The 25,761-nt window shown below is 52.2% G+C and overlaps 2 protein-coding genes across 22 annotated transcripts in view; one reads left to right on the forward strand and one right to left on the reverse strand.

Annotated features, from left to right (window-relative positions):
- Positions 1-7,817, forward strand: part of Katnip (katanin interacting protein) — a 166,341-nt gene extending 158,524 nt beyond the window's left edge. For 14 of the 15 annotated variants that reach the window (XM_087571703.1, XM_087571723.1, XM_087571696.1 and 11 more), the window contains 7 exon segments: positions 780-844; positions 1,939-2,049; positions 3,800-3,939; positions 5,280-5,381; positions 5,751-5,911; positions 5,995-6,083; positions 6,500-7,817. In XM_087571703.1, coding sequence (XP_087427829.1) covers positions 780-844; positions 1,939-2,049; positions 3,800-3,939; positions 5,280-5,381; positions 5,751-5,911; positions 5,995-6,083; positions 6,500-6,558 — 727 coding nt within the window. In that variant the 3' untranslated portion in view covers positions 6,559-7,817. 15 annotated transcript variants of the gene reach the window in all.
- Positions 7,818-11,444: 3,627 nt separating this feature from the next.
- The window catches only part of Gsg1l (GSG1-like), a 207,533-nt gene continuing 193,216 nt past the window's right edge, over positions 11,445-25,761 (reverse strand). For 6 of the 7 annotated variants that reach the window (XM_087582842.1, XM_087582826.1, XM_087582860.1 and 3 more), the window contains one exon: positions 13,673-14,219. In XM_087582842.1, coding sequence (XP_087438968.1) covers positions 14,122-14,219 — 98 coding nt within the window. In that variant the 3' untranslated portion in view covers positions 13,673-14,121. 7 annotated transcript variants of the gene reach the window in all.

A 25,761-nucleotide genomic window follows, 5' to 3' on the forward strand; every position in this document is an offset into this window, starting at 1 on the left:
AGAGCAGATGAAACGTTTGCTGGGTGTCCTGGAGGCTGCTCTAGCATCAGAGCATAACCCAGTGAGGTTTGCCCATCTACAGTCCCCAGTGTCTGAGTGCCAGAACCCACAACAGGGAGACAAAAGAGCCCACTCCCACTCCCCAGTGGTAAAAATTGTAACCATGCCCTTGCTCAAGACAGCCCAGGGAGGTCTATAGAGAGGAGCTGGAGGAGACGGCAGAGCCGGGGCTCTCTCTCCCGGAGCCAGTATGGCCCATGCACTTGGGTTTTGGTTTTGATTTTGTTTTGGGGTTTTTTATTGTTCCCCTTTCTCTTCTGCATCCCCATCCTGCCTACACTCCAGGGCTTTTACTGTGTCCAGTCTGACTGCCATTAGAGGCCTCCTCAGACTTCTGCCCATCCAAATGACCTATCAGGCATCCTGCCCCATCAGCAGCACCTAACCCTAAGATTCCCGGCCTCAGGTCCCTCTAAAGAGCAGGAGGTGTGGTTAAGAGAATCACCCCAGAGCACGCCCCACTCAAGTGCCTGGCTTGCACAGTGGCTTCATCACTCCGTCCTGGTCTGCATCTATGTCTGAGTTAAACATGTCTGCACTTTTAGGTACTCTTAAGGCTAGCAAAGGTCTGTAACAGAAAAGAGCTAGGTCCTCCACTGCCCCTATACAAACACTGCATCTCCCCTGGGCTGCTATGTCTGTAGTCCGTGGCTGAGGAGCGTCTGTCTCATGAGCCTCTGGAGCAGAAGGCTCATAGTGCTGTTTTGGTCTCTTTCCAGGTTAGATGCGAAGAGCCTGGAGCGAGCCAGCATGGACTACGAGGCCCCACTCATGCCCTGTGGCTGTATCCTTCTCCCAACCAGCACAGAGCCCAGCAGCCCAGTGCCCACACAGGGAAAGGGAAACTAATGAAGGTGTCACTAGGACATAGTAGCAGCATGGGACCCATCTGCCCTGTGGAAGACTGGAGTTGTGGAGGTGGCACAAAAGACCCAGCTGAGGGGGGCTGGAAAAGAGACAGGTGACTCAGGAGCATGGCAAGGAGATGGCAGGGACAGAGGCAGTAAGAGCACCCCCCATTCCCAGTGTGACCTCATTGTATGGCCAGCAGAGCATCAGCCCTGGGAGCAGGTCACAGTGACAGCCTCACTTCCCAGCCGTGAAAGCTAAAGTGCAGGAGCCAGGCATAGCAGAGGAGTCAGGAGGATCATGAGACCTTCCCAGACCATCCCTGACTACATAATGAGACCCTGTCTCTTAAGAAAGAAAGGAAGGAAGGAAGGAAGGAAGGAAGGAAGGAAGGAAGGAAGGAAGAGAGAGAGAGAGAGAAAAGAAAAAGAAAATTAAAAAGAAATCCAAAAGCTAGAATTAAAAGAAACAAGTCAGAGAGGACAGATAGCTCGCCTCTGCCTGTGTGGAAGGGTCCAGGTCCAGAAGGAAGCAGTTGCTTTGCCTGTGACTGCCTGGGGTGTGTCTTTGCACTCAGGACTTCCACTCCTGCTCCTAGAAACTGGGGCCTGGGAAGATGAAGCCTGGGTGGGGGCAGGTGCTGCCCTGCGGACCTTGTTCGTAGGAATCATTCTGCTGCAGCCTGAGGCTGTTTCCCTGTCCTCAACATGCTTGTTCCCGTGAACCTGAAAGACAGAGGAGGAAGGAAGTTTCTTCTTCTAACCATTTCATAACTGGGGACACTGAGGCTCGAGATGAGAGTAGTCCCAGCATCCTTTGTCCAATGGTCTGCTCCTAGGATTCCTGTTGCTTCCCGTCCCCTCCCAGGGCCCAGGGCAGGCGGTGTGGCAAGTGTGATGCTGTGTTCCTTTTGACAGACATCCATCTCTGGGGGACTCTTCCATCAACAAACAAGAAGAGCCCATCACATCCGCCACTGTGTGGCTTTCTCCAGCACTCGGAGCTTCTCTTCCTTAATCACACACACAGTCATTTTCCAGTTCCAGCTGCTGTCCAGCTGGGGAGATCCCTACTACATTGGCCTCACGGGGCTGGAGCTGTATGATGAGCATGGGGAGAGGATCCCGTTGTCCCAGAACAGTATCCTTTCCACTGGGAGCAGGAGCTGGCACAGAGGATGCTGCTGGTGATGGGGGCAGGGTCCCAAGCCTATAATGCTAGCACTCAGGAGGTGGCGGCAGGAAGATTTTTGCCTATGGAGGGCAAATTGCCAATACAGTTTTGAGGGCAGCCTGAGCTACATAGCAAGGCCCTATTTCAGAAGACCATGAAGGTCAGACATGGTGACCCACGCCTTTAATCCTAGCACTCGGGAAGCAGAGGTAGACAGATCTCTGTGAATTTGAAGCCATCCTGGACTACTTAGTGAGATCTTGTCCCAAAATGCAAAACAAAAGGGAAGATCTGATGCTGCTGGTGGGTGGTAGGGGTGGTGGTGGGAGGATTGGGGTGGTGATAATTAAGGTAGTTGTGATACTGGGATGATGGTGGTGATGATCGTGATGGTACTGATGATGACGGTAATGGCAACGTGGAGGGCTGTCACTGGCCCCTTAGAGCTTGCCAAGGCCACTGCATCTGGTTCTCTTAAGACCAGAGTTCTATGGTTGAGAGTGTGGGAGATTCACAGGCCCTTCTCAGAGAGCACAGCACCTGGTGTTCTAAAGGCTCTAAGTCTGCAGGAGAACTCAGTGAGAGAAGTGTATTAACTGGACCCTTTGCTCGCGGTGTGCCCATTGGAGCTTGTTGGTTGGTCCGGAGGCTTCTGAGACATTTCTGTTGGCGACTGATATTTTTAAATGCCAGCCTTTGGAACTTAATCTGAGAAGTGTCAGTACAAGGCCCTCAGTCATATGGAATGACCGTGACTAAAGCAAAGGACTCATGGATGCCTTTACAGTTTACCTCAGTGCCGACTCCAGGAGCTCCTGTTAGCTAACAGCCCTCTAAACTCAATGGCTCCTGAGGGCTCCTTCTGTGCCAGGCACTGCTAGAATTTATCCCATGAACTCCACAGAAATCTTGTGAACAGAACATTCTGGAATCTTAATTGTCCCGGGGAGGAACTTGAGACAGAGAGGTTGTCTGCCTGAGGTCACACAGCCCAGTTGTAAAGCTGAGACGTCTCTTGCCTCTCTTCTGTGTCACCTGCTTAGCAGCAGCCCTTCAGGTAAGGAAAGGCATGGCCCCAGAGCATCCTGTGATTGCCTGGGGCCTGGAGTCTCTACAGCTATTGTCTTCCTCATAACTTAGTGAATGACTCCTGGAACTAAATAAAAAGTTCCACTGATATCATCACCAAGAGGGCTTATAGCCAGTATCCTCTGAGGCTCCCCTGCCCATCTTGGAGACATTTTATGCTTCAGTACAGGTGATGTGACAGGATCAGTGAGGTCCAGTGGCTGGCCTGAGATTTCCTGTCACAGGGACAGAGCTGAACCCAGATTCTGCACACACATGTTGAGGTCTCTTCTCTAGTCAGCTCCTGTTGGGCCAGGGTGGCAAACTTGATAAGGTCATGACCTGCCAGAGTCACCTGCCTGCCCAGCGGGGCTTTACCTGTGCTTCTGCAAACCCCTTATGTCCAGCTAGCCCACCTGTGGTCCTCTGACTTTGACCCCTTAGCCCCACACAGATGAATCCCCTTGGCCACAACCCCATTTTCTTAGAATGCATTTATTTTCACTGTCATTTCCCACACTGCTAGAGGGTAGGAAATCTCCAGCCCAGCATCTCCTGACACACACTGCTGACAGCTCCACACACTTGAGGGTGACGCACTGTGCTAAGTGTATGAGTTTGGGTTCTGACAGCTTAACTTCCACCTCAGATATTGCTGCCTTTCCAGACAGTGTGAATGCACTAGAGGGTGTATGTGGGGATGTGAGAACCCCTGACAAGCTTATCGACCAAGTCAACGACACCAGTGATGGCAGGCACATGTGGTTGGCTCCCATCCTGCCTGGCTTGGTAGGTATCTGGCCTTGGGGTTGGATAGGTGCCTGCCCTTGGCCCAGTGACAGCTGAAACATTTGAGAGCCATCAGAGAGGGGCAGCTGTGGCTAACAGCTGTGGGTGTAGCCCTTCCAGGCCTATAGTCCCTTGTCTCACTCTAAAAACTTTGCCCAAAAAGGCACCAGACACCAGATGTGTGAGGAGCTCCAGGAACCCTGAAGTCAGGAGTCTCTCTACAGGTGCTGGAGGACAGAGACCACTGGCCTCATGTGCATCTGCTGCCTCTCTTTGTCAAAGCCCCCTTCAGCCCACTCTACCCTGGCATCGTCCACATGCCTCCTCTCCTTTGCCTGTCTCTGCTCCTTACATGACTACCCACGGCCACAGTGTGGCCACCTTGCCCTCCCTATAGCTCCAGTTGGTCATGTCATCCATTCTTACGCTGATTGCCTTTTCCAGCTCTTAAACCCTGCAGCGGGCCTGATCCATCGTCCCAGAGAGGAGGGAGGGAGGTCCAGGAGAGGGTGTAGGCCATCAGCACCTCCACCTCAGAGCCAGAACCTATTTTCAGAACATGGTGGGATTCTTTCCTGCTCATGTAACTGTGTATAATAAAATGGACATTTTCCACTTAAAAGAGAGAACAACTCCCAAAGACCACAGGGCCAACTCCTCAGCCCCATCCTCTGTTACAAAGGGTTACACCAGCCCTGTGTCCCTTAGACTCCAGCCTAAAACAGAGTTCACTGCTCTCCTCTGGCTGCTGCCATACTCCTAGTGGGAATCTAAGGGTCTGAGCAGAAGGATTCCACACAGCCATCGCTGTTTGCAGGCCACTGCATGCTGCAGGCCGGGCTCATTCACACTTAGTTCTTTATTTGGCCTTCCAAGTGGCCCCTTTGTGATGTGGAGCCTGCTGCTAATCTGGGGCTGGGTGCTAGTCACTGAATAATTCCCCAGCAGGCATGGGTTGGAAGAAACCCTGGGAAAGGACAAATGGGTCAGCACCATGCACATTGTTTGGTGGCGAGAAGCTCCTGGCCTCTGCAGGTGGAAACTGTCCCTGGGCTTGACCCGATGAACAGAAGGCAGGGCTGCCCTCAATTCTCTGCCAGTATTTAAATGAGAGCCACAGCAGCAGGAGGCCGAAGGCCCTTCCAGAGCCAGCTCAGCAGTTTATTTCAAACGCAACTACACGTGACTTGACTCAAAATGGGCTCTGAGGAGAAGAGAAGCAACAGACCGCCAGGCTCCCACGTGAAGAGTGGGGCCCAGCTCCCTGCCCTGGTGTCTGGGCCCTGCCCGAAGCTCTGCTTCCAAACACAGCTGCTTCAATTAGCTTTGCTCTCTGACAGGTGAACCGAGTGTATGTCATTTTCGATCTGCCCACCACTGTGTCTATGATCAAACTGTGGAATTACACGAAAACACCTCAGCGAGGGGTGAAGGAGTTTGGCGTGAGTCTCCACTAGCTGGTGTGGGAGATCCTTGTGCTTGCTGGAAATTAGGCTGGGGCAGTTATCATTTGGTGCAGTTTAGTCTCGATCCCCAGTTATAACCTTGGAAGTACCTGGTCCTGAGAGCAGGGAAATGGCCTGGAAATGATCCAAAGCCGTGGGGGATAGAGACTGAGTCTGCCTCATCTCTACATTTGGTCACCCAGTGCTGAGAACATCCCCCAGCCTCAACTTCCAAATCTGCAGCCCAAGCTGACAACACATGCCCTCCCTGCCAGTGTGGGGGAGATCCTTGGGCTTGGGTTGCATTGCTAGGGTTGGGGTAAATGTGGGAGGGTGCCTGGGCCTCACTCCTACTCTGTCTCTTAGCTGCTGGTGGATGACTTGCTGGTGTACAATGGCATTCTTGCCATGGTGAGCCACGTGGTTGGGGGCATCCTACCCACATGTGAGCCTACCGTGCCCCACCACACCATCCTTTTTGCCGAGGACACTGACTTCTGTCACCAGGAGAAACACACCATCATCAGGTATGCCCCTCACCAGCCCTAATGAAGATGGATGGCGGGACGTGGTCTGGGGCCTGATGCGCCTTCTGTCTCCCCTTCTGCAGTAAGCCTGAGGAAGACCAGGACATACAAATGATGAATGAAAACCAGGTCATCACCACCTCTCGCAGGAAGCCAGCCACTGCTGACCCAGGTGGGTGGCATGCCTCTGCCCTGGGCATGCCTGTCAGAGGCTTGGTCTATATGGAGAGGAAGTCAAGTACACTGGCCTTGCCCTGCCCACCTAAAACGTCTTCCCCTTCACTCTTGTCCCAGAGTAGCTTCCCTGTGGTCAAGAGAGAAGGTACACTGTGGGGAAACAGGAAAGAAAACCAAGTGGAAGGCTCCATGGGGCAGGTGGCATTTGAGCTGAGTCCTAAAAGACATCTGATAATATAGGCAAAGGCCCTGAGGATGGCATGATAGAGTCCATTCCATGCATGGGATAGGTTAGGCAGGGTGCCCAGAACTTAGGCCTAGCCAGGTCTCCACCTATCTGAATGGCCAGCCAGGTATATAGTTGTTCTCAAGGGCAGTGTAACTCACACCTCCTGTGCCCTGTTTCCACAGCCTTACGTCCCAAAACCTGCATACGTGAGAAGGAGAGCTCAAGGCGTTGGCGGTGCTGACTGGAGCAGGAGGGAGAGCCTCTTCGGGCTGGCTAGGCTCCATCACCAGCCCCAAACAGCAGCGGTGTCCCTCAGACTTCAGGGCTGGCCAGCTGGGACCCCTCGGGCTGGAAGAGCATGGAGGGACAAGGGACTTGAATCACAGCCCCAGGAGCCATAGGAGTCAGGCGAAAGGGTCAAGAACAGGATAGCTGCTCCCTGCGACACAGGGCTGGCTGCTGGGAGCCAGGAACACTTGGTTCCTCTCTGTGCCTCTCCTGTGAGGTTCATAAGAGCAGGGCCTCTGGCACCCGAGTCCTAGGCAGCCCCTGACCCAGGCCCAGAACTCAGTACCAAGACCATGGAGCCTGTGCCCCTCCTCCACTACACAGCCCTCCTCACTAAGGGCAACAGCTGCTAAGAGGCCACTGTGCTGCAGCTCCTCTATCCAGTGCCTCTGGAGACCTGATGGGGCTAGTCCTCTGTTCAAGCCTGATTCAGGATGGGTCAAGGACATGTGTCCTGCTGAGGAGAGGAAGTGAGCTGTAGCGAGTGCTGAAACCTGCCCTTAGCCCCTACATCTCCTCCTATCACAACACACGCGCGCGTGCACACACACACCCTCTACCTGCAAGTCAGAGTTGGGAGGGCCTAGGCTCAGCCCTGCTTCTTCTCCCTGCAGCCCAGAGCCCCATACCTGTGTGTACATCTATGGAACAAGCTCAGATCAGGGACCTAATCAGTCTCCCAGTAGTGGGTAATTTCTGCTTCCAAATATTAATCTGTTATTTTCCTGGCTCGGGGCCCAGTGGGGCGGTGCCATGGTGCCGAACTCAGTACATTCTGATACTACCAAGAATCACAAACCCTTTTAAGCAGCAACACCCAGCAGCTGTACAGATGTTTTAATTCAGATCCAGCTGACAAGCAGATAGGATTGCTTCTCTGATGAGAATCCATCATCTCTGTAGCCTCCAGGGCCTCCCCACCCCCACCCCCTGGCTCCTCCACTTACTCCCAGGAGAGCCATCAAACCAACTCTAGGCGGATCAGGGCCACTCCTTTAACAGGAATCCAGCTTCTACTCCTTGGGGTGGGCTCAGGTAGATTTTTCTGGAACACCTAAGACTGACCTTGGCGTGCTCCCTCCAGATACTTGGTGGGTGTTTATAAGTGTGTATTCCATGCACTCTCAGAGGGAAGGCGCTGGCACAACCATTAACTGTCAAACAAATGTTTATTTTTTCTTACAAAATCAATAAAAGATGTTATTAAGAATAGAGTGTGGTGCACTGGATGTTGTCAGCCAGAGGAGGTCCTTGTTGTCTCCAGCCCTAAGCCAGGGCTGGGGGGCCTGAGGCTTGCTGAACATTCAGGCCCCTCTGAGCTGAGCCTGCACTGCCCGCAGGTGGGGACGAGGTATTGGACTCTCTTTCTCCAAGGAATCCGCCTGCCACCATGAAAACAGACACCGGAAAACCATTTAATCCATGTCACATATGAAGTGACTGGGTGTGAGTGAGGCTGGCAGTAGAAATGTCCTAGGGTGGTACTCTCTAGATGCCCCCATGGCCCCTTTGTTCTGATGGATTTCATGTCCTTAACAGCCAGGAGGTCAAGGCAAGGAGCACATGCGAAGGGAAGGAGCAAGGCTGTGGCAACAGTGTTTGCCGGGAGGCCCCAGCCTTGAGGACCTGCCACAGGCCAGAGAGTTTGTACAAGGCTGCATGCCCACTAGTGCCAAGGCTGTGTCCCAGATCACAGACGTTGCACGTTCCTAACACCATGCACATGCGGTCTGCAGGCCTCCCTGGAAACTGGTCGGCTCACAGCAGAAGGGCAGCTCTTGGCTGCTTGTTTCATTATAAGAGCAACAGTGTCAATAGTAGCCAGCATATACCCTCCTCCAGGTAAACGGGCCTGTGGGTGATGGACACAGGCCTCATTTGCTGTGGCTGCCCTCCTCCCAGCACACTGCATGTTGTGCAGTGCTTCTACGGCTGGCTGACCTGAGTTGTAGCACAGGTGCACCATCCTCCATGCCCAACCCAAGTCCCCCTCTCCTGAGCTCCCCCGGTGGTGTTACCCCAATGGAGTCTGGGCTCCGACCCAGGCTTCCCTACCCAGACTGCACAGCAGCTTCTGGAGTTGCCCCAGCATCCAGACCTTGGACTTCACAGGCATCCCTCCAAGAGACATTCAGCTAAGTCTTCTAGGGAGACTCTTAAGAGCATGATGCAGGGATCTTGGAACTGTGTGACATTAATGGAGACTGCCAGGGCAATAAGCCACCCTCTGGCCTGCCCCTCTTCTGTGTTCAGCCACAGTTGATTGCTCCAAAAGCTTCTCACAGCCGTTGATGGGACAAAGCCATGCCCCACCCTACACTCCATGCTTACCCCTGTCTTTTGTAGTAGGCTCTCTTTTCTACCAATTCTGAGACTCCACCCAACTTGCTCTCTACCAAGCAAGGGAAGGGGGGGCACACCCCAGCTAGCCCTGTCCCCAGCTTGTCCTCTCCCTGTCTCAGACCTTATTTCTGTATAACAGCCCCCTGCCTCCTCCTAGCCCCCTTCCCTAGCTCAGTCAGACCCACTCCATCAGCAGGCCACAGTCTCCCAGGAAATCACAGGTGACAGTATGGGAGCTCAGTGGCGAGTAGTCCAAGACGGACTGGCCAGGGGACAGGCAAAGCCCTACAGTACTTTCCTGTCTGTCCACAGTGGGATCCCCAGGGCAGAAGACTGGCTTCTCCTCATGACAGTGACTGTACCACTGTTGGGTCGGACACACAGTGGCCTGGGTAGAGCTGAGCAGCAGTTGTGGGTTGTTAGTCTCTGTTGCTGTGCTGGAGCACCATGACCAGAAGCAGGTTGTGAAGGAAAGGGTTTATCTAGCTTACATACCCAGAGTCGCCATCCATTGAGAGAAGCCAAGGCAAGAACTCAAACTGGGCAGGAACCTGGAGACAGGAACTAATGGACAGGCCACAGAGGGGTGCTGCTTACTGGTTGCTTCCTCACGGCTTGCTCGGCCTGCCTTCTTATACTGCTAGTTCCACAGGCTCTGGGGTGGTACTGCCCACAATGAGCTGAGCCCTTGTGCAGCAATCACTCTAGACTTGCCCACAGCCCAGTTTTACACAGGCAGTTTCTCAGGTTAGGTTATCGTCTCTGATGATGCTTGCTTGTGTCAAGTTGACAGACTAGTCAGTACAAGGGTACTAAGAGCCCAGAGCACCAGCCCAGGCCAGGGACTCTTAGAACTCAGCCCTTCCCAGCTCACACACCATCCAGAATCTGATTTCCATAGAGGTAGGGAACACATCCCTATCCTTCCATCCAGAGAACTGTTGCCTGAATCTCTCAAGGCCTACCTGGCCTCCCGTGTCTCTGCCTGTCCAGAATCACATCCAGAGCAAGCCTTCAGCAAGGCCAGCTTCCAGCCACCCTTCCTAACCCTCCCTCCTCTGAACATTTGACTCTAATGCCTAAGCTACCACCTCCCCCAAGGCCTGGTTCAGTCCCTCAGTTCACCCTGTCTCCAGGCACACACAGCCAAAAGGAAACCTCAACACAAGAGCAGCATGTACTGACCCTACCTGTCCAAAGACCCCATCAATCTGGCATCCCTCATGAGGTCCCCAGTCTTTGCCATAGTCCTGGGGTCTCCAACATCAAATCCCAGAAGTCTGTTCAGGGGCAGCCCATCCTTACCCCAAGCTTCAAGCACTAGGTTCTGCCACAGTACCATGCAGTCTACCTGAGGGTACCTCTCAACCCCAGAGCCTTTGCACAGGCTGTGTGTATAACACACATTTTACCTAGTGTCTCCTGCCTCATGCTTCAGCCATGGCGTCCGTGGCCCCTTACAGTTTCCACTTGCCCCGCTCTCTCTTTGAAGTGGCTTTCTTATTGTTAGGGGTGGCATGGGTAATCTCCTGCCCTATTATGTTTCTCCATCTTGTTTCCTTGTGGCAGCTCAGTGTACAGCTATGCTCTGTGTGTGTGTGCCCCTGGTCTCCTGGTGACTTGTTGGGGTCAGCCACTGAGATGGCAGGATTCACACCTAGGTCTGTCCAAGTGCACATCAGGAGGCTTTGTGCAGCCCTCACTTCCTCCTCCATAGCTGTGACTCCTGCCAGCCTTCTCATCAGGCCTGGCAGCAAAGGCTCATGAATCAACCTGACATTTCCATTACCTGGGAGATGAGTGTGTGACCAGGTCCCGGTGCTGTGGTGGGGTGGGGCGGCGGGTGACCACTCATCGAGGCCACAAACACAGGGAAGCAGTGGTGACTGGGGCCTGCCCATCAGCTTTGGCCAGGGAAAGACAGCCATGGGTCCCTCTGCATCAGGGAGCCTGCAGGCTCTGAGACAGCCCCTGCTGAGGCCTGGGAGTTGTGTCACACCCCCAGACCTGAACAATGATACACTGCACTTCTAGCATGGTGTCTGTGAACTGTCAGCCTGGCCCAAGTCAGCTTCTAAAGATCAATGGCCACATGTGGTCCAGGCCTGGGAAGAGTGACAGGCGTGCACCTGCTCAGGGGGTGAAGCAGCTGCTGAGCCCGTGTAGTTCGGCCCTCGCCCCACTTCCAGGGCTCTGGGTGGTTGGTTTGTGGCCTCTCCCGGACCAAGTGGTACCTTCCGATTGTAGCTCCAGGCAAGAAGTACAGTGGCTTTTGCTCCCAACAGGAAGACAGCTCTCAAGAAGGGGACTGTAAGACCCATGTTGTCACTAATCTGGAACTGCTTCCTTTTATCTGGCAGCAGCCTTCCTGCTATACTGGAAGACAGCTGGGTTCCAACGGCTTCCCAGGAGGATCTGAAGTCTCACGGCTCCATGTCCACCCTCCCTTTCTTCTCTCCTGGCAATAACCCCGTTCCAGTCACCCACATACCACAATCACAGACCACTTGCATGATTATTTATTTAGTATTTTTCTTTAAGCCAACTCTTTTTACTGAAACGCCTATTGTGGTTCACTCTACGCAGAAGCGCCTGCATCTGGAGCGTGGACACGCCCATACACTGTTTTCTAATACACATTTACATAAACACAGCTATTAAAATAGATGGCAGTTTTGCAACTAAAATCATTTCTTGGACCTTCTGGGGCCCGTGGCCAACTTCACAAGGCCCGTGGATGACCACTAAGACCTACAGAATTCCTGGTGGCAGGGTCAGATTCAGACCAGTGACCATGCTCAGGACCCAGCCCAGTGGCTCCCACTTGTGAAAGGTCCGTGCCACAGCTCCCCATACTGGTTTTCTGGTGTCCTCTGAGCACAGGCCTACCTGCACACAGAAGCATGTAGTCATCCTTTGCCCCTAGGTGCTCCTCCTGACCCAGAACAGACATTGAAGTCCTCTCCTCCCATGCCAATCCCTCCTCATGGCCCCTGAGTCAGCCACCTGACCCTCCATGGGCCTCTTTCCTCAACCACAGCACTCTCCTCCCACTTAGGGCTGCAAGCACACGGGAGTCCTGCCCTCATCATCATCTCTAGCCTGGAGCTGTGGTGACTTTCTACATACCTCACCTTAGCCGGTCCCACCCTGCCCAGAGCTGTTCCCAAGCTACAGGTCCTCCGAGGAAGCTTTGAATCCTCTCTGCAGCCTGGTTCCACTCCCCACAAACCTCCTTTTCCTCCATGCTTGTCTTTGGGCCATTTGAAAGCCTTCTCCTGTCCTGTCCTTCCTTCCACAATCTGACATCAGCAAGATGACTTGGGTATCATTTCCTTGATCACCAATCCTTCAGGTAGTCTCCAACAGGCACCGCCCCAGGTCCATGGCCTCAACTCTCCCCATTGACATGATGGCAGGGTGCTTTCCATGGTCCAGACTCTGCTCCCTGTGCTCACAGGCACCAGTCTATGCCATTCCCACACCCCACCCCCAGCAGCTATAAGAGGTAGGTACAGTGAAGAGTCCCATCTACAGGGTAAGGCCACCGGGGCTGAGGAGACAGGATCTGATGCTAGGCAGTCTGACTCCAGAGCAGGTACCACACCCAGCACTCAAACACTGAACTGTCACCTCCTATTCCACCCCTTGTCTGCTTCTCTGGAAGCTTCAGTGTCCCATCTCAGGGGCCTACCACACTGTGTGGCACACAGTAGGGGCACAATAGATGATGCCTGTATGTAGACAGATGCACCAATAGATAACTGGATGATAAAGATGGCTGAGGTATGGATGGGTGGATGGATGATTGACAAAGGGAGGAATGAGAGTGACAAAGGGATAATAGATGGGTGAATGGATAGTTGAGGGTGTATGGATGGATGGATGGTTAGATGGATGAATGGATGGATGGATGGATGGACTGTTGGATGGATGGATGGATGGTTGGATGGATGGATGGATGGATGGATGGATGGATGGTTGGATGGATGGATGGATGGATGGATGGGTAGATGGAGGGATGGATAGGTGATGAGTGGCTACATGCTGCTAAATGAGTGAATGATTAGATAGATGAACCATATATGAGTGGATGGGTGGATGTTGATTAAAGGGTCATGATACATAGATGGGCGGGTGGGTAAATGCTGGATGATGGGTGAGTGGATGGTGAATGGATGGATCTTGTATGGATGAATGGATGGGCAGATGAGTGGCTAAATGCTGACTAAATGGCTGGCTGGCGGGATGGTGGGTCATGGATGGGCAATGGGTAGATGAGTGAAGGAGAAGACCACATTCTGCCTGGGTCTGCCAATCCTTCAGGGCAGGATTAGGCTTTTGGGAGTGAGTCTAGTTTAATGTCCCACATGTCACCTCTAATCTCAAGCAAGAACCTTCCCTCTCTGGACCCCGAGCTCTCAAAGTCAAGATGGCAATTGTTATCTTCCCCACGCAGCTGAGCCAGAGGTTGTATGTAAAGTAGCCCTAGACACAGGGTAAAGCATCTCCAGGGTCAGGGTGGTGTCACATTGCTGAAGTTCCTGGACACATGCTCTGCGTCTAGCTCCTGGCCTGTCCTTCCTGCTCTGCCCACCTGTCTCTGTCTTGATCTTCCCCAGGCTGGGCAGGACTCTAGCTCATCCATAATGTTTGGCCCTGATCTCAGTGTCCAGGGCTCACACCTCTGGGGTAAGTTAATGATGGGGGAGCCAGCCCATACATAGCAAGAGAACAGAGTCAACAAGCATTTATTGAGCCCCTACTGTGCGCCTGCTGTGTGGCCCCTACAGAGGCAGACACTGCCTCTCCCTCAATAAGCCCTGCTCCCTGTCCCCACAGGACCCTGCCCCTCTGGGCACCCGCTTGACTTGGTGGCTGGCTGTGGGTGTCCAGCATCCAGTGCTCAATGCCCATGATCTTCCTGGCTTTCCAGCTGGGTGGAGCTCTAGGTGTGGTGGTGGCTGCTGTCTCTGAGTCTCTGTGCCACCTGGACAGTCCCTCAGGCCCACTTGACCCATTTCTGGGGCCCTGAGACCCAGGCAGCGGTGGCAGTCTAGGCCTGGTGTCTCCATGACAGGAGAGCTGAGTCCACAGCACAGAGACCAGGCTTCCATGTCCTGTGGGAGGGGTGTGCCAGTGATGGCAGGAAGGCAGGGGCGCTTGGGCCACATCACACCCAGTGCCCCAGGACCCAGCACTGACGGTTTAGCTCTGCTGCTTCATGAGCTGAGCTCCGTGGCCAGGAGTCTCCCATGTGTGGCTGGTGCCCTGAAAGAGACAAGGCAGATGCTGCTGACAGTGGCCTTCTTCCACCCACACCACCTTGACCTCTGGCCCAGCCTCGGCATGCTTCCCCCTGTTCCTGACAGACCAGCACACTGCACCATCCACCACCGGCCACGGACTCACTAGCATATGGAAACGCAACCAGAGCTACGTGCCAGCCACCAATCAACCCAGCAGGGTCCCACCAGCCCACTCACTCACAACCCAAACCCATTCATGCCCCTCCCACCCACCAGCCCCCCCCAACCATCAGTCCCTTCCACTCTACTGCATACCCACCAGCCCTCTCTCCATACTTACGTCTCCCTGTAATCTAGACACTGAGGCTCTAACGCTTGCACTCACCAGCTTACCCACCAACAGACAAGTCCACTGCTTTGTCTGCCCACCCACCCATGTGTGTGTGCGCACAGGCTCAATAGCGCATACCATACTGACCACCTACCCTAGTCACACCCTAATCAACATCTGAAGCATCCCCTTCAGCCCTCCTCAGAGCAGATTCACTGAGTCCCCTCTTCCCCATTTACCACACAGCCAGCCACCCCGTCACCCAGTCAGTCAGCCAGTCACTTGCCCTACCATCTCTCAGCCTTCCCATCCACCTCAGAGACAGGCTTCTCAAGCACCTAGGTTTTATGCCCCACCCCAGTATTGAGTATGGATCGGTGAGCCCAAGGCGACCTTGAGTATGTTGTCCCCACCCAACACTACCCACTGCCCTGCTCTTAAGAGACCTCATACATTGAAGAAAATAAAGCGCCTCCCCTCCCCTCCTGTACACCATTAGTTCTTAGACCTACCCCATCTTCCCTCAGGTATCTCTCCAAAGTTTCTCTGATATGCCCAAGCCAATCCTGTCACTCGTTGGGGACCACTTTAACTGTCCCAACACCTGCTGTCCAGTGGAGCCTTCTAGACAGAGTGTAAACTGCCCCCACCAATGGGGAGCCTGCCTCCCCTGCCAGACCAAAACTCTGTCTCCCTATAATATAGACGGGGCAGAGGCCAACCACAGACCAGCAGCTGGGCCAGCGTGGCAGCCATGTGGAGCTAGATGGGTCAACACTTCCTGATTCCCACCTTCTCCATCAAGAGACGTTGTACTCTGAGCTCCAGTGACTACAGCATCCTTTAGGGTCAGACAGCTCAGAGAGAACCCATCAGGGTGAGATTTTGAGCACATCACGGATACTTGCATACCTCTCCGGGCAGAGAGCTCATGGCCTCTCCATCCCCATGGGACCAGCCACTAAGAGCAGCTCGCTGGATGTAGAAGTTGGGAGGGGCACAAGATGTGTGTCATCTTGGTCTTTTGGCTTTTTCCCCTTCTGTTTTTAATATTCTTTAATGGTAGTGCTTTGTACATTTTGCTGTATTTTTAAAGGAGTGAAAAACATTTTGCAAACATTCTGGAATCATTTGGCCTTGGGGGAGGAACATTTGTTTTGGCCCCAGCTACCAAAACAGTTGCAGTCTTTGGATGAGCTTGTTGCTGAAATAAAGGTGTTTGAGTCCCCCCTCCCCTCCACTTAATGAGTAGCAAATATTTGGTGCATAGAAAGGTTTGACTATTTTTCTAAATGAGTATTTAGAAATGACTATAGCTGCTCTCACAGGAGCCAGTAAGCAAAACTGCAAATGGAACAGAGAAAGTGTGTGTGTGTGTGTTTGTGTTGTATGTGTGTGTTGTATGTGTGTGTGTGTTGTGTGTGTTGTATGTGTGTGTGTTGTGTGTGTGTTGTATGTGTGTGTGTTGTGTGTGTGTATGTGTGTGTGTTGTGTGTGTGTGTGTGTGTGTGTGTGTGTGTGTATGCTTTAAGGATGATCAGGCAGAATCTACCTCATTCCTAGAGATAAAAAGGGCTTTCTGACCCCTTGCTCTGGGTGGCCACCCCACCATAGACTGGGGCTCCCCTCACTCTCACCTCTTACCTCTTAGAAGGCACTCAGGGCCCAGAGCCATTGGCATTACATCCCATCATCCTCACAAAGCCCTCCACCCACCCCTCTTCTTTCCTGGTCTCTTCACTTTGAGGACAACATCAGCCAGAGAGGCCTTGTGCTCAGATTTAGGAATCCCAACTCAGCACTGCTTCTAGACCCAAGAACGTATCACAAGTGGGGATAGAACCAGCCCGTACCACTCCAACCAACATTTATCACAGGGAACCTGAGTTCAGATCTTCCAGAAGGTTCAGAGACACTGAAATTTTGGATTTCAATGTAAAAACCATCCAGTTTTAAATAAGAACTAAAGTGTTTAAAATATTTTCAGCCATATTATAAGCCACAGGTCCCTGATGTGACCCAAGGGACCTGTGTGGCCTGCTGTTTTCCAGCCTGTCTTTGTGGACACTGTCCTGTGGCTTCCCACACCCTGTCCTCCAGCTGGAAATACCCTCCGATGTATCACTGAATACTCTACCTACCCCTACTCCGCACCCCATCTCTCCTGTACTCGCTCCCCTGGGAAACACTGAGGGGCCCAAGGTGAAGGCCTCTTCTAGATCCTGCTCCCACCCCTATCCCCACTCCTGCCCTTCAGAGTAACTTACCTGGGGTGGGGCCATCTGCATGCCCAGATGGGAGCCCATAGTCCATTCCACTCTGCCTGGTCCAATCAAATCCTAAGCTGACATTTTCTTAAGAAGTAAAGCCAAGAAGTGGCACTGGGGGCTGCTGAACTTAGGGCGATCTCCTCCCACCACTCTATCCTACCTGTCTAGCCTTCTGTCTAGCCCCTCAGACCCCATCTTCTGATAATGCCCAAGGGGATAAAGCTATACTTAGGTCTGGTAGTTAGAGGTTCAACTCTATACTCTGTCACATACAAGCTATATAACATGTGTGTGTGTGTGTGTGTGTTTACATGTGTGGGTGCATGTGTGTGTGCATTCACATTTGGAAGATGTGTTTGGGTGAATGGGTACAGAAGCATGAATATGTGTGTGCACATGTACGCATGTATGCATGCGTGCCTGTGCGTATGTGTGTGTTTCTGTGTGGGTGCCCATACTTGAATGTGTGTATGTGTGTCTCTCATGGAGCCTGGAGCTCACCAGTTCTAGACTGGCAGCTGGTGAGCCCAGAGCTTTTTTTAAGTCCCTTACCCAGTACTGAGTTCCCAAGCACACCCCCATACCTGGCCTTTTCCTTTTTTACCTAGTGCGCTGGGTATCCATGGTAGGAGCTGAGACATCCTCTCAGCCCCATGCACATTTGTAAAGCTGTGTGGCTTTTGACAGGCAGCTTCAGCTCTTTGAGCATGAGCAGACAGAGGTGAGACACAGGAGTCAGAAACTGGCCCCGCACTGAGGTCTCTGGACGGTGTGGAAATAACGAGGTCCAAGTGTTCAATAGGACTGGGCTCCACACCTCTCTTCACAGATGGAGAAACAGGCTCTTAGTCAGAAAGAAATTGGCTCCAGCCCCACTGGGAGGGTTGGTAACATGGAGTTTTAATTTCCCCTTAGACACCCCTTTCCCCTAAGCTTGGCCAAGCCTTGATGGGTACAAGGCTCTAGAAACATGATTTGTCATTACTTTTAATTGTCTTTCTTATTGTTTGTTTTTGAGACAGGGTCTCACTGTGCTGAGAGGCCAGCTTCAACCTTATGATCCTCCTGCCTTGGCCTCCTGAGTGTTGCGTTATAGGCCTGCTTCATCACACCCAGATCCTTTCTTTTAAATTGATATAAAAACATGGACACACACAATATCTGACCAGCACTGGCCTAAGGGCCCAGTCCGTCTGTGTCACACTCTGTTCTGATCTTTCCTGAGGGCACAAAGTTCCAGCAGCCTGTCCCAGGACCTGCTCCAGGGATTCGCCTACTTTTGTTCTTACAGAATGGGGAGGCCCTTCAAGACCAAGAATGTCAATGCTGTTGTTCATGGGGAAACTAAGGCATTTAGAAGGGAACTGACTTGCCTAGAATCACTTTGTGACTGGAAGAATGAGGATTTGGAGACCCCAAAGGTGGGCAGGTGGCTGGTTAGTGGACCTCATAGTTGCCCAGATTAGAGCATCTGAGACCTCACACAAGCACGTGTGTGTGTGTGTGTGTGTGTGTGTGTGTGTGTGTGTGTGTGTGTGTGTCACTGGTGAGGTGGGGGAGAGTGTTGACTAGATTGGGCAACACCCACTGTCCATGGTTCTGAGACCCACCCTCTAGGACTCAAGATCCCACTACAAGCTCTGGCACTTCTAACTAACATCTGCGCACAGCCGAGCTGAGGATGTAGCTTGGTTTACAGAGTGCTTGCTGAGTTCAATCCCTAACACCTTGTCAACTGGCTATGATGATACACACCTGTAATTCCATCTCTCTGGAGATAGAAACAGGAGGATCAGAATTTCAAGGTCATTCTTGGCTGCCCGGAGAGTTTGAGGCCATCCCAGCCAGACTACATGAGACCCCTTGTAAATGAAAGAAAAAAGGGAAAGACAGAGAAAAAGACAGACACAGAATTTGTGTGGGGTGGGGGTGGAGAAAGGATTTAAGGCTAGTGTTGAGGCACCTAGCTTTCGGGACCCAGTAGCTAGAGACACTATGATGTGTCAGATGGCCCAACATCAGTGTGGCTCTTACTTCGCCATCTACCTCCATCCATCATGAGGGGTTTCAGGTGCACCATGGCAATGCCAATATCAGCTTCCTCCTCGTCTCTCCTTTTAGGCTGCTTGTCAGAGGACAGAGGCCAACTCCACTGGGGGCACAGCAGGCCCTCAGCCACTGGCCAGCCCCATGCTGATGGTATATGTGTGTCAAATGAATATGTGATATGGGCTCAGGACAAGGACCAGGCTTAAGTGGACTCACCTGGGAAGGAGAGGATGAGGTCTGAGGAGGGTGGGTTTGTCTGCTCTGCCTGGGACCCTGGACCTCTGAACCATTACTAACCCTGTTCTCTTCCTCCTACTTGAGGCTACTTGATGCATCTTCCCCAGAACCACCAAGTACTTGGATCTTTTACTAAGCATGGCCCAGTCACAATGATTGCTGGGTTACACATGTAGAAACCACTGCCTGCCTTCTAGATGCTTCCAGGGAGGGGACAGAGACAGGCATGGCTGTCAGAGACAGCAGCACTACCATAGCTGTCCCAGTCACCCAGAACTAATTCTTGTCATCTGCACTCAGTGAGGCAAGTGCTGACTGTGGTTGTACCTGTCCACAGCTGAGGGACCGAGGCTCACCTGGGAGAAGTCATTTACCCAAAGTGTCACCACGGGGATTTGAACCCTAAACCCTAGACTCATGAGCACCATGATATACATCTTAATTGTCAGTGCACTAGACTGAGAATTGCCCAGGAGATCCGGGTGCCTGCGGGTGGGTTTCCAGGACCATTACATCATCATGGTTCTAACCTAGTGGATCCAGTTTTATTCACTGATGAAATATAAATCTGCATTTATATAGGGTGGAGTAAACCTGGAAAGGTGGAGCCGGCTTGAATGAAGTGGGTCACCGGCGAGAGCCATTCAAGGGGATGTTGGCCTAGCCCCACACTATTTCTGCTGTCTGGCCACCGAAAGGAACAACTCTGCCCCACCAGGGTAGTCTACCATGATGCTCTGCCTCACTCAGTCTCAAAGCAATGGGGCCAAGCAAACATGGATCAACTCCTCTCAAACTGTGAGCCCGAATCGACTCTTCCTTCCATAGACTGTTTCTGTGAAGTGTTTTGTCACAGACATGGAAACCTAACGTTTCCCCTTCACCCTCACAGCACGGGACAGTAACGTAGAGACCTGCACGGCTCTCGATGCAGGACACCAGGCGATAGCGGCCACTCCCAGACTCTGCAGCTGGACTCTGCAGTAGCTCCAGGTTCTGTTGCAATCTGTTTACTGTCTTGTTAGAGGGCAGGGATGGGTCATTTCAGGCAGAAGAAACGAGGTGTAAAATAGATTCTTGGCAGCTTTTAGGAGGTGTGAATGCCCAGCAATCTTGTTATTGGAGGAAGGCAAGCAACACACAGTTGCAGAGGGAATCCAGGGCTGCACCAGGTACAGAGGACCACTCACCCTATCTCTAAGGCTTTAGGAGTCTGTCATAAGACACACCATCATCATAAGCCTGGATCCCACACATCTCAATTATATCACCCAGAATGCCCTCAAACTTCTGCCTCTCATCTGTGCTTGGCTTACAGGCATGGGCTACCCTGCCTTGCAGCAACCTATATTTTAATGAGAGTCCCCAAGTGTTTCTTAGCAACCAGCATGACTGGAATACTACTGCCTTGGATCAAAAATCAGACAAACAGAAAAGCATCGGCATGAATAGAGTTGAGCAGGCCTGTGACCTGGGCCAAGTGACAGTCTTAAGAGCCAGTTCCTTTGCTTCAAGACAGAATGCTGGTGACCTCAGAGGGACCAAATCAATATCTGAATTTCATGGGGACCTACTGTGTGGATGCACTGAACTACCACTGAATGACATCAGGTTCCTGTGCTGGTCAACACTCTGGTGGGAAGAGAGTAGAAATGAGCAAGTTAGCCCAGAGGTCAAAGAGAGGGAGTGAGTAGCAGGCAGGAGCCGTGGGAAGACGCCCCTGGGGGATGCCTTGCCACCCATGCCCTAGGCAGGGAGGTGCCTAGCTCCAGGGCTGGGAAGATGGAGGCAGGTTCATTTCTCAAAATGATGGGTCAAGGAGATTGACTCTAGAAGCAGCAATTTCCGCCTTCAAGTTGCTGAGCAGCCCAGCCTATGACCAAAGCAGACTGCTGTAGGCAGGAACCACTCTGCACTGGCTCTGTGACTAGTGGGCCCCAAGGGCACAGGCAACCTATTTCAAACACAGAAGAAGCCTGCTGGGAGCAGAGCCACATACCTACCATCCCAGTCCAGGTGGTGGAGACAGGACCCAGACCAAGTCAAGGTTTGAGGCCAGCCTGGGCCACATAGTGAAATTCTACCTCAGAACAAAATGCAGAACGCCAGCTTGAACATCATTCTCCCATTCTCCATTCGACTCTCCACCCCAGTGTGATATCACTATCTCCAGCTGGGACCCCTGACCTCCAGATGGCAGAGTCTCAGATGTCCTCAAGCTGCATGCCCGTTTGTGCCCGGGATATTGGCCTTGATATTTATTTTGAAAATATGGTCTGGTCTGCTTCCATTTTAATAATGGAAGCAACTCTTGCAATGTTCTATTGAATTTGATTTTGATCTAATCAAAATACCAAGTTGCTCTAGGCCCATAGAAAAGTCTTCCTTAAAATTCGTTGTGCTGTTCTGGGGGTCGGGGGGAGCTATGGCCAAAGCCCATCTAGACAGCGCTCCCACAAGTTGCCTCTGTGTCCTGAGAATGACAGGCTCTTGCAGAGTCCTGCCTCACAGACACACCTGGCAAATCAAAAGCTTGTCCCAGGCATCAGACTTGACAGGAGCCATGAGCTGCAAACCCCAATCACCCCAGAGGATGACACAGATACCCAGATCAGATGGCAGCATCAATTCCATCAAATGTCACATCTGATGTGCTCCCAAGCTAGCTGGTGGCACTGCAAAGCCCCAAAGGCAGATCTCAAAGGCAGCTTCTCCTCGGAGCAAGAAACTGTGGCAGAATCAAATCATAGAAGGACCAGGGGAGAAACAGCAACTTTAGCAGTAGTTAGAAGGGAAAGAAAGTTTATATAACTCTTCCTGTCAGAGTAGCTGCTCCGGGAGGAAGTTGTGGGAGATGATCGGAGATGCAGAGGCAACAGCTGAGCGCCAACTGCGTGGTACTTGCTGAACTGGGTGCTTGGGCTAGAGACAGACAAGATGGACGAGGTGTTTATCAGAGAGACGCGAGAAATGGGTAGTGGGGGCCATGATAACACGGTGAGTTGGGGAGGGTCAGACGCTGGGAAGGAAAGAACATGGCACCCAGGAAACCAGTCCACAACTCAGGAGACAAAGCAAACCACACAAGGCTTTAGAGGGAGCGCATCCACAAGTGCAAAGGTCGCAGGAAGAGAAAGCGCTTAAATGTGGTGTAGCACTGCTAAAGTGGCAAGAGGGAGGAGGATCATGAAGTCGGGGTCCCGGGGCCTGAACTGGAGCCCTCGGTGAACAGAAACATTTACGCGCTGAGCTGGGTTTCATCACAACCTGGATTATGTGAGGTCTCTGCTCAGCAGAGTTGCCTGGTAATTCTTCCTTCTTACGTCCGGATCAGCCATCAAAGAGCTAGCAGGCAGGAGCTTTGCAGAGCGCACACCACAAGTGTTTAATAATGTGGCTCCCTGACACCCTCCTCCCCCAGCCTCCTGCCGGCAAGCTGTGCCCGGCAGGAGCTGAGCAGCTGCTTCATGAGGAAATATTGCAAAACTCGCCCAGGCGGTTCCAAAATATTTTCTGGGCAGCAACCCCACAGCCGCTAAGAGGCCGGGTTTGGGGGACTGGCTGCTTCTCTAGGTTGTTAGCGCTCGTCTCTTGCTGGGTTCCCATCCTCAGGACCCAGCCTGGGGACATGGGTCCACACAGACACTTCCTCCACACTACTGAGCCTGCATCCCCTCTGCTGCTGCCTGACTATGATATTGCATAAGCCCAGTCTTTCAGTTTGCTGAGGCAGGGTCTCACCGTGCAGTCCAGGCTGGCCTCTAACTTATGATCATCCTACCTTGGCCTGTGAATACTGGGATGCCGGGAATATGTCACCATGTCAGGCCAGACCTATTCTTGGCCTCTTAGGATTCTTTGTCCTGTCTTCTACCTGGTTGAGTTGACTCAGTGAGTGAGAGAGCTCATCCTCTCTAGCTCCTATACTGTGCCCTAGATAAGGTGCCACACCCTGATGTCTCTGATTAGTGGGGACTCCATAGTAGCTTTTGCCACACTGTGCAGTAACAGAATGGGCCTTGCTGCCCTACAGGCATGAACACTTGTCAAGGTCCCACAGATGGCCTTGCTTGTCACTCTGCTCCTGGGGCCCAGAGGCACATGAGTAGGGATGAATGAGTGAGTGAGTAAATAAGAGAGTGAGTGCATGAGTGGGTAGGCAGGTGGATGGGTGGATGAGTGGATGGAAGGGTGGATGGATGGATGGTTGGGTGGCTGGGTAGATGGATGAATGGGTGGATGGGTGGGTGGATGAGTGAGTAGATGGGTGGGTAGATGAGTGGATAGGTGGGTGGATAGGTGAGTGGATGGGTGGATGGGTAGATGGATGGGTGGATGGATGGGTGGATGGGTGGGTGGGTGGATGGGTGGATGGATGGATGGGTGAATATGTAAAGGAACAAATAAATGCCTCTCATGGCCTCTTTAGAGAAACCAATTCCTTCCCTGCTTTGACATGGGCATCCATCCTCAGTACTCATGGTGGTCCCAGAAACCCCAGGAGCACAGACATCTCTATCTGCCCTAATGGACACTGAACAGGGATGCTTGGGAACTGAGACTTTCTTCTTCCCTGTGAAGCCAGGGTGGAGAAAGCCTTCCCTACTCAGTGACTGGAGCCCTTGGGCACAGATCCCTGCACCTGCCCTCCTCCAGAGATGATCTTGTAGTCTCTCAGCACCAACCATTCAGTTCACATTCCCACCTATGAACCCGTGATCTCCTCCATCCACCTTCTCCCTCAGAGATGCCCCCACAGGCGCTAGACTCAACACCTGCAAAGCCTTGAGGCTTCTTACCAAACTCTTCCATTGGTTGTGACACACACCTTTCAAGTCTCTTGCATAAGTTCTGGGTGACCCTAGGGCTCTTCCCTCCCTACTCTTGCTCTAACGTGTGTGATCATGGGCACACACCTGCTGAGTGCCAACCAGAGACATCATGGCTCCTCACTCCGGTAGCCCCTACCAGTAACCTGGAGACTCCCTGTCACAGAAGGGACAGTATAAGGCCTGCATCACTGCCCTGATGTTCTCAGCTAGAACCAATTGCTTGCCTCTTCCTTGAGTGCCATCCCCATTCTAGCTTGTGGTGTCTGAACCCCCCAAGCAAAATGAATTTCAGTGGATGCAGCCTGTTATTGTCATTGTGAGAGAGTGTGTGTGTGTGTGTGTGTGTGTGTGTGTGCCATGTGTGTGTGAGAGAGAGCATGTGTGTGAAAGTATGTTTAACTGTGAGTGTAAGAAAGACAGTGTGTATGTGTGTGAGAGTGTATGTGAGTATGTGTGAGAGGGTGTGTGTATGTGTGAGTGTGTGTATGTGTGAGTGTATATGAGAGTGTGTGTGAGTGTGTATGTATAAGAGTGTGTATGCATGTGAGAGTGTGTATGTGTAAGAGAGATTGTGTGTGTGTGCATATGTGAGTGTGTATGAGATTGTATGTATGGAGGTAAGAGAGACATTGTGTATGTATGTGAGTGTGTGTGAGAGTGTATGTTATGTGTGAGTGTGTGTGAGCATGTGGGTATAAAGAAACAGTGTGTGTGTATGAGAGAGAATATGTGAGTATAAGAGAGACAGTGTGTATGTGTGTGAGTGTGTGTGAGAGAGAGTGTGTATGAGAGACAGTGTGCATTGTGTGTGTGTGTATGTGTAAGAATGTGTATATATGTGAGTGTGTGTGTGAGATTGTATGTTTGTGTGAGAGAGGTTGTATGTGTGAGAGTGAGTGTGTGCATATGTGTGCACACGTGCATGCGTGTGTGAGATATGTCAGGGTCTGATCCCAGAGAAGCCCAGTCTGATTCAACCTGACAACGCCATCAGCAAGCTCCCAGATCTGTGCTTCCACATGGTCACACGCAAGCTACTATCATGTTCCCCAGGAAAAGGGGGCTTACTCCAGCTTCCAGGCTGGCCTGCCTGCGGCTAGCACAGTCCTCTACCTCTGACCCTGAGCTTACTGCAGAGACATGCGCATGGACAGAAAGGTCGACAGAGTCCCACAACAGATGAGGCTCCAAAGGAAGATAGATAGATGGTAGATAATAAGTGGAGAGATAGATGAGAGGTGACGGGTATATAGATGGATGGATAGACAGACAAGCAGGCAAACAGACAGACAGACACAGATACAGAGAGACAGATGAGCACATACATAGACAAAGAGAGACAGAGAGTGCTGAGAGTAGAGGGCTTGGGCTTTACGTCCCGCTCCCAGCACTCCTGGCCTTCAAGCATAGAGACTTGGGTATAGACAAGCCTGCAGAGCAGAGAGAGGTGTGTGCTAACTAGCAAGCTGCTCTTCCTCTCTGAGGCTTAATTCACTTACCTGCTAGGCTCCCTGCCTGTGGGAGTTAGGAGTTAGGGAATTATGGAAGTCTGAAAAGCACCCATATGGGATGAAGCTGGCAGGGGAAAGTTGCTCACTGAGCTGTAACTGCCTCACCTGCCGTCTTTGGCAGCTCCTTCTTTTGTGATGTGGGAAACACTCTCGGCTCTGCCTCCCTTTGGCACTGGAGCTGACACTAGTTCTCATGGCTGCCCTGCGTCCTTCCTAATGTGTCCGTCAGAGTGAGGCAGATGAAGTGAATGTGCTCGGAGCCCCCAAGCTAATCTGTCCAGTGTTCTCCCTGCCTTGGTGGATCCCGCCCAGAGCTGATCTCAAAGGCCACTAG

The sequence above is a fragment of the Rattus norvegicus genome, chromosome 1 (assembly GCF_021556685.1).
Source record: "Rattus norvegicus strain SHRSP/BbbUtx chromosome 1, alternate assembly SHRSP_T2T, whole genome shotgun sequence".
Classification (NCBI taxonomy): Eukaryota; Metazoa; Chordata; class Mammalia; order Rodentia; family Muridae; genus Rattus; species Rattus norvegicus.